We start from the raw sequence: 9,247 nt of genomic DNA on the forward strand, positions 1-9,247 counted from the left end.
GCGGGAGGGCATGCAACAGAAAGTAGGACGTAGCAGAAAAATTTCAAATCTTAATTAATATAAGCCAACTGAATATGACACCTTAAAAGCCTTATTCAGATCTTGAAAGTTGAGGAAAATTTAAGGCAATATCATCAGAGATAAAGTTTGTGTGCGTACGAGGTTTCTATGAGCACCACAGATGCTACTAAAACTCTGTTAGACATACGTTTTTTCCAACAGGTCATATTTTTCGAGAGCCTTGAAAAGGACTGTGGCCAGAGAATTTAGAGCAAAGTCGTTAGAGAAAGTGAAGTATTGTGAAAGGTAAAGGAGGATTAATTTTAGAATTAAAATAATCTTGCAGAAACATGCAGGCTACATACAAACAGATTTTCAGGGAAGAACACAGCATGTAGGTCCATGGTAAAAGGAGAAATTTTCACAACTGCCACTGCTGACTGATATCTCGATATAACCGACATAATTCACCTTTATTAATAATTATTGCATTTCTGAACAAACATAGAACACCCCCCACCGCCAGAAGATTTATTACATAACATTTTAACTCAATAAAATAAGACTGAATAGGATACAAAAAGCAGACTTGCAAGTTACCTCAATTTGGCTTGATCTTGGAAGCTTGACCTTTACTCTTTAGGGCTTGCAAGATGGACTGGACAAGAGCAGTAGACCAACCAAATCAGACTTGGCTTTGACTTTGTAACTGAGTAAGTTTCGGAAAGCCGAAGCCTCAACCTGGTGATGGCTTTGTCTTTGGCTGCCCCTCTTCCAGCTTTGTGTTTTATCTCTTGCCACCCTCCCTCTTTGTTCCTTGAAGCTTGGAACTTTAAAGGTGTCTTTTGGCTTGCCTGCTTGCTTGCTTTATGCTTGGATTCTATCTAACAGGTTCATTCAAACTTTGGGGCTCTTGCCAGCTACTGTGGACTGCTTTACATTTTCTGAGACAAAGAAATAAATACATTAAATTAGAACAAACGCAATTTCAACATGTTTGCAAACATAATCAACACAGAAATAAAGGATATTGGATATAAGCAAATCCTCTTGGGCGGCGAGTGTAGAAGTCAAGTGGAACGTATACGTCTACTATTGGGCCATATCGACCAAACTCACGGCGCAAATCCTCAGGCCTGAATCATTCCAGAAATAAGGTAAATAAGTATAAACAGCACTATTTAATATCAAGCTACTCTGATATCTCTAGATATTAGAAAACAAAAGTAAGCCACGCTTAGATTTCATATACCTTGTTCTGGATACATTTTGCAAACTGCTTTGGTTGTGTGTACTAATCTTTTCTTTTTAAGCTTAGCCTAATGCAGGGGTCTTCAAACAGGGGGGAGGGGGACGGGACTACTTAAGCAGCAAACAAATTAAGAGATATAGATAGATAGATAGATAGATATACACACATTTTTTTACTATTGCTGCATTCACTACACAATGGAAAGTTTTAGCTATGTGCACTATGATAAAAAATCATTTGGAATTTAGCAAATTTGAACAGTAAAAGAACAATTTCATTCATGAAAGAACATGGCAAGTTACAAAAAGAAAAAGCACACTACTTACCTGCAAATAAAGTTTTCCCTAAAATATGTAATAATTACCTTGCTACAATTCCAAAAATCATGCAATCTAGGAAAAGCATGCTAGCATAGCACTCTTCCATAAAACCACAAATTAGAGATAACACAGCATCTCCACATCTCACTTTTCCCCTTACATTCAGGGACGCGAGTAAAATCTAGCCATCAGCAAGCTTACATTTTGGACTACTTTATGGTTGTTTCCTCATATCTTAGTATTCTGCTACATTTTTCTCCTGGTAGGAGCAAAAAATGTACACCCCATCACATCTGTGGGATCTAGTATCGAACTGCTACGCAGTATGGAGGAAAAAGGATACACAGTGTCATAACTGGCCTCTAACAAGCAGTTGGGTTGGATAGATTACTTATTAAAAAATAAGTAATAAAAAAATACAAAGATGACCAGGTTATAACCATATTTTGTGCACAAGGTTTTAAGGTCCAAGTCAAACAAATAAAATGGTCATGATTCACGAAGATCAAGCTTTTGGTGATAATCGAAGTAACACTGAGCGTGTTTAAAAGTCTGATTACTCTTTCCTCTCTTGATTGCAAGGACTACCGAGGGCACTGCTTGGAACATCCTCACAAATTATTGAGCGTGATTCAAGTTGGTAATGACTCAATTACCCGTCGGTTATCATCATTACTCCAAGTCTTCCCCATTGCACTGCCGTGCACCCCCCCCCCCCAAATACACACGCTGATGTTAGTAAACAGAACTATGGTATTTCAGCACTGATGCCATTGTAATGTCAGAACAGAGAGGCACAGGCAGCATGCTGCCATTACCTCCGAAAGATGCTAAGAGTGCATTACTGGGAACAAGGAGCAGATTGCTGTGCATTAATGGGAGACCTGAGCTCTCCTGGTAGGTACCAGGCTCTCCCAACACACCCTCAGCTCAGGGGGCAAGTTTATTTGAGACAAACTTAGTGCCAAGTGTCCCTATATACCAGGGCACCAGGTACTAAGACATGCGGATAGCCAGGCAGCTTTGGGACTCAAACACCAGGGGCAGGAGAAAGCAGACAGAAGATTCATAGACAAGCCATGCCCAAAGTGACATAAGACATGACTATCCACACATGATCATGAAGACTGACAGGCCTGTGGGCACAGTCAGGAGGCCTGAGGCCACAGAAATTAAACAGGCAGCGTTCATGAGAACACAGTCTGGAGTTAGTAAGGAGCACATAGGGAGACATACAGAAAATACTCGTAAAGAGGACAGAGTTTAAGGGAGCAAGCTACAAAAGAGATTATATGGTACTGTCAGACTAGACAGAGGCAATAACGTGCAAAACATTAAATATAAAAAAACTAGATGGCAGACACAGACCTTCTCTAGAAAGGTACCCGGGACCAGGAACAAGATTCCTAAAGACACACCTCTTTAACCCCTTCGCTGCCAGGCCTTTTCCCCCTCCTGTGCCGAGCCTTTTTTTGGCTATTTGGGGCAGTTCGCGCTTAGGCCCTCATAACTTTTTGTCCACATAAGCTAGCCAAGCCAAATTTGCGTCCTTTTTTCCCCCCCAACATCCTAGGGATTCTAGAGGTACCCAGACTTTGTGAGTTCCCCAGAAGGAGGCCAAGAAATTAGTCAAAATACAGTGAAAATTTCGTTTTTTCCAAAAAATGGGAAAAAGGGGCTGCAGAAGAAGGCTTGTGGTTTTTTTCCCCGAAAATGGCATCAACAAAGGGTTTGCGGTGCTAAAATCACCAGCTTCCCAGCATCAGGCAGACTTGAATCAGAAAACCCAATTTTGGCACTTTACTGGGACATACCCCATTTTTACATTTTTTGTGCTTTCAGCCTCCTTCCAGTCAGTGACAGAAATGGGCATGAAACCAATGCTAGATCCCAGAAACCGCAACATTTTTGAATAGTAGACAAAATTCTGAATTTAGCAAGGGCCAATCTGAAATGGCCTAAAATAAATTTGTTCCCCAACCCGGGAGCGACCCTTTCCTACGGGGTCGCTCCCCCTGCAAGACATTGGCGTAAAAAAAAAAAAAAAAAATCCCCAGTGCCTAGTGGTTTCTGCCCCCTTGGGGGCAGATTGACCTACAATCGGCCAATCTGCCCCCAAGGGGGCAGAAATGGTCTAAATACAAATTGCCCCCCCCCCCAGGGGAGCGACCCTTGCCTAATGGGTCGCAAAAAAAATAATAATAATTGCCCTGGCGCCTAGAGGATTCCTACAAGGTCGCTCCCCTTGCGGGACGACGCAAAAAAAAAAAAAAAAAAATTATATATACCTGGTGCCTTGTTGTTTCTGCCCCCCTTGGGGGCTGATTGACCTAAAATCGGCCGATCTGCCCCCAAAGCGGGCAGAAATGGCCTAAATACAATTTGCCCCTCCAGGGGAGCGACCCTTGTCCAAGGGGTCGCTCCCCATCTGTAAAACAAAAAAAAAAAAAATCCCTGGTGCCTAGTGGTTTCTGCCCCCCTTGGGGGCAGATTGGCCTCATCAAAACAGGCCAATCTGCCCCCAAGGGGGGCAGAAATGGCCTAAATATAATTTGCCCCCTAGGAGAGCGACCCTTGCCTAAGGGGTTGCTCCCCACCTAAAACAGAACCAAAAAAATAAAAAAATATTCCTGGTGCCTAGAGGATTCTGCCCCCCCCCCCCCCGAGGGCAGATCGGTGTAATAGGCCCCCTGGGAGGTGTGCCGAGGACGTAGTGGTTTTGTCCTCGGCACAGTGCTGCTGTGCCGAGGACGTAACCACTACGTCCTCAGCACAGAAGGGGTTAAAGAGCACCACATCACAATGCAGTAACACTAATTCTCAGAGAACCATGTGTCCTTCCAATCAGTTGTTGACACTGCATGGGACTCCGCAGTGGATGGGATTACATCTATGATTATAAGTACCTTCATCGGCTTCATTTCAATTATTATCAGGGAGAAAAATGGAAGCACTCTCGAGGCCGGGCCAATATGCCCCCCCAATCCCAAAAAGTAACATAATGGGGAGCCACAGCCAACGGCCAATAGGTCAAGGGAGCCAAAGGTCGAAAACGTTTGGGAACCACTGCTCTACACAGGCGATTATTGATATTTTTGGATAAACCGAGGAATTGGGGCCTCATGCTCTTCCAAATCTCTGGCCTCAACGTGAATGAGACCAAATAGTCCATTTATCCCATTGCCCCTTGCCCACTGTCTATGCTCTGGGCATAGAAGAGGAGGGTGCAGCCTCTGGGTTTTAAATACCTGGGGTATTTGTTACCTCGGACAAGAACCGGGAATACCTATCGAACTCACAATCCCAAATTGTTGGTCTTTCTAAAGAAATTAAATTCTGTTGATCTCTCCTGGTGCTAGGGAGCTCGACAACTTCAAGATGGTGTCCCTGCCAAGGCTTTTGTACCAGCACCAGAACTATCCCTACCCAATCGGTTGAGTTTTCTTTGCTAGAGTTACCACAATGCTACAAACTCTGTGGGGGGCACAAATATCCCTGGGAAAGTACTGCCGGGTAAGAGTGCGGCGGGATTGGTACCTCAGACATACTCCTATGCTACCAAGTCGCCCACCTCCTCGTTCTGAAGAACTGGTGGGTTGAGGGATTTGACTACCTGGCATACATGACTGAGGGGTGGATCATGGACCACTACATCATTTACTCTATGGGGGTGCCCTACCTACCAAGACTTCTACCCTCCGCTACGGAAGCTGTGTCAGTATGGACGGATGCGCTCAAACCTACAGGTTGGTCTGATAAACTCAAGCTAGAGACCACACTATGGCGGGGAAGAGTCTTCCACATGATGTTGCCATTTGCAGTTTCTCCTCCTGGGGCACCACTCACAGCTCTGTACTCTGAGATGTCATGCATGGCATGAACGGTTGCTGAAGACCTTCCAGGACCTACAATCAGAATATGACCACTGCTCTCAGTTCTTCAGATACTGCCAGCTCTGACATGTCCTCCTTCCCTATAGGAAGTCAATACCACAAACTTTCAGACATATTGTCTGCTCCTCCGCAACATGCCAGACTTTATGGTGGGAGTAAGGGAAGCATGGGAAGTGATTTAAGCCCCTGGAAGGCAAAGCCTCAATTGATGTGGTTGCCACCCCCGGGTGGCAGTCATTGCATCTCAGTTTCTCTTGATCCAACTCAAATTGCTGCATCACACGTACCTCACCCCAGTTAGGCTGTTCAATACAGGACTGATCTCTTCTAGTATCTGTTTACGAAGAGACTATCCAGAGGGAGACCTGATGCATACATTCTGGCAATGCCCTACCCTTTCTATCTTTTGGGAGCAGGTACTGGGAACTCTGGATGGGATAGTGGGCTAGAGAACTCTAGCTAATTTTCCTACACATCTCAGAGGACACTGAGGGGAGTAGATATCAAAGAGCACTACTCTGGTTAGGGTTAGTGATTGTTAAACAAGACATAGCTGCAGGATACAGTCAGTGCCCTGTGGCATCTAGGGTGGTAGTGCATGTGGCCAGTGGCACCACATTGCAATCAAAGGCCATGCACTGCATGCAGAGATCATTGAATATTGAGGAAGGTGGTGGCGGGCAGGCTGACTCAGGAGAACTGGAAACAACCTGCAACCCATGCAGGCAGATCTACTAGGCTTGTGACCAGCAGGCTCTAAGGGCAGGGTGAAGGGACGCTTAAAACTAACAAAAAACAAAAAAAAACAAAAAAAAAAAAACAAACACCAAACAGGTTCATTTATGTTGAACTGGTAACTTTTGGACTACTAACACATAGGGATAGTTGTCAAGACTGGTCTCAAAGCATCAGTAAATCTATATCTGCAGGTTTGCTACAATGCAGAAACAATTTTCAAATTTAAGGAATTCGAAAAAGGGTCCTAAAGTGCTCCTATAAAAGATTTTTACTTGTGTTTAGGGATTTCAGCATGTTCTTCAGTACCTTATACACACACACACACACACATGTAAAAATACCTTTACAGGAGTATCACTCAAAACTGTTTTGCTCTCTAAAGAATTATTTAAAAAAAAAAAAAAAAAAAAAAAAAAAAAAAAAAAAGAGAAGCAGCAACTCTTCTACTACACTTTCATCAATTCTGGGAGTGTAGCATGTGCATTCCCATCCTTGAAAATGCTTAACGTTACCCTTAACAGCAAAACCTTTTAGGGAATCATTTCCCTAATCACACTTCCCAAAATCCTGGTCATGAATTAATACATGCACATTAAACTATCTTCACTTAATACCACACATGATACTTTGCCTGATAGCACTTCCAGGCTCGCACAAATGGCTCCATAACTTAATTCTGATGGTTTCACAATTTTCACTAAATGCCAAGTCACTTGGATTCATCCTAACCACCAACCTCACTGCAAGGAACAACTGTCAAAAATACAAAGATAACTTGATACCATCCACTCTTACATAAACAGTTTCTTCCAGAAAGCCACCTGAGAACTGCTGTTCAAGCCTTCAACTCTTGCATCTGAATGCTAGTCATGCTTCATAACAGCCCCCCTCCCAACATCAGCAGGCCTTTTCCACCTATACACCCAGAAGGTGGAACATCCAGTACCCTTCTGGACTTCTCCCAATATATCAAAAGGTTGACGACTCTACATCATAATGCATTAACCATCCACAACTCAGCTGCCTCACTTATCACCTGCCGAGTTTACGCTCGTCAGTACACATAGAAACTCTAAACATTCATTGGTAAATTTTAGAGCTGGTAACGAAGTAAAAAAAGGCATCTAACAATGATTTAAGTTGTTGAGATCGCGACACATACCGTTTTGACCAGACTATTTGGCTAGAGTTCCTTTAACCCAAGGGGATACAGGGCAGTTCAACAAGTGGTGTAGCAGCCCCACAGTATGGGGTACAGTGCTCTTTGTTCAACATCAATCTGACCACAACTTAAGTCATCGGCTCAGACAGTGGTTAAACACCACCGGGTCGAGTGAATGGAGATAGAACACACTTTCCAGGGAAAATGTGTTGGTGGATGGAGTGGAGCCCACTCCTTTTATCACCTGAATGAGGCGAGATTACTTCAGAAGCAAAGCTTGTGATACGGACTGACAGGACTATAGATATTTAAGATTACCAGGGAGACAACAACCATCACAATAAGTGCGTGTAGTGGCTCGAAGGCCGCTATACAAAGGGTTTCCAGTGAATTAACATGAATCCGAACGGACTATTGCAACTCACTTTTTCAAAATGCGTCTCATGTACCCGTTTGGCTACCTCCTTATCGCGACACAAACGTGCTTAGGCGCCAGCAGACAACTGTATGTTCTAAACTGGCAAGTTGAGCACTTTCGACAAACCGTTGTGCCTCTAAATACACTATGGGAGCGCAAGTCCCGCCTCTCGGCAAAGGGGAGGAGTCAAGATGACTCGCCATTTTCCTGCATGGGTGAGGATCGCTAGTCTACCTCAGCCAGACCTCCATTCCTTGCAACAACCCCAACACCCCGAACTCTTCCTCACCTGGTCCCGTCCTCTACGTTGCGCACGAAGAGCGAAGTGTTGGGGGGGCGGGTGTAGCGAGACATAGCGCCGTCTCCCGATTGGCGCTGGGATCCAATTCGCGAACTTTCAAAGGTCTAAAGCGTGCAGCCGCGAGGATAAAGCTTCAGTAGCGTCTGTCGGATTCAAACAACCAAGAACCTCGCCTTCTACCAGCAGCAGAAGGGCGCGCAGCGTGAAAACGGCGGGTTGGACGCTGCGTGGCGCGGCGACGTCACAAAGCTTCCGCCCAATTATGGCGCTAACCTGACTAAAAATAGAAGACAGACTTGTGCTAACAGAGAATGCTAGAAAGTGTGATTGAAAGCCACCTCGCGTCACGTGACCAATAACCCTTACCAAGCTGAAAACAAGCACAAAAGTGCGAAATTTTAGTTTCTTCAACAGACGCCCCTAGACTCTTGTACCCAGTAATTTCCCTAGCGTTGTAAAATGATTTATTGCACGGTAATTTACAAACGTCAGGAGCAATCAATGCAACTAACAAACTCACATATCCGCGGCTCAAATTAACTCATAATAATACTAAAACTGTACTCCTATTTCACTATACTCATCCACCAATAATTCCTTTTGGGATCCGGAGTAGCGTGCTACGCGCCAAAAAGCGATTGGATGCCTCGTCAGGGGTAGTAAGCGCTATATAAATACTATGACAATAGAATACAAGCTGAACACCAACCTCTGGTCTCTCAAGTCACTGAACATTTGTCTGCAATAGGGACAGTCTCTCTGTCCCAGTAGATCTATTCTATTTAGTGCCCATTGATTCATCCTAATGTTTTCTTCCTTGCCCAATAATCTATTGAGAGTAAAGGAAGCTAGAGTGCTGTGTAACCTTACATTACGGGCTGAGCATGCCTCGCTACTTTGTAATTCCTCTGATGTAGGACTTGTACATCTTGGATTCACACCACCTGATTTTAAAGAACTGTATCTTCTTGCAGGCCTACCGTAGCTCATGTTGATGCCACCCCAATGCAAAAGGTATAGGTCCAATACCCAGGTTTGTCCAAACCAACGACCAGGATCACTGGTACATTTGAAGGGAATGCACCTAATGCTTTCTCGACTGACATCATCTAAACAAGCATTGGTAAAGCCACTAGGTCTCAGCAATCCGATAGCTATAGGCA

General features: G+C 44.2%; 1 protein-coding gene across 2 annotated transcripts in view; it reads right to left on the bottom strand.

Moving 5' to 3' along the window:
* The window catches only part of SRSF12 (serine and arginine rich splicing factor 12), a 53,307-nt gene extending 44,987 nt beyond the window's left edge, over positions 1-8,320 (bottom strand). The window contains exons 1-2 of one of the 2 annotated variants that reach the window (XM_069235483.1): positions 8,073-8,320; positions 1,030-1,136 (exon numbers count right to left, since the gene is read on the bottom strand). In XM_069235483.1, coding sequence (XP_069091584.1) covers positions 1,030-1,136; positions 8,073-8,137 — 172 coding nt within the window. In that variant the 5' untranslated portion in view covers positions 8,138-8,320. Of the gene's footprint in view, positions 1-1,029; positions 1,137-7,790; positions 7,911-8,072 lie in introns of those variants that run through there. The other variant, XM_069235484.1, reaches the window with a different exon arrangement.
* Positions 8,321-9,247: the final 927 nt, after the last annotated feature.

The sequence above is a fragment of the Pleurodeles waltl genome, chromosome 5 (genome assembly GCF_031143425.1).
Source record: "Pleurodeles waltl isolate 20211129_DDA chromosome 5, aPleWal1.hap1.20221129, whole genome shotgun sequence".
NCBI classification, from domain to species: domain Eukaryota; kingdom Metazoa; phylum Chordata; class Amphibia; order Caudata; family Salamandridae; genus Pleurodeles; species Pleurodeles waltl.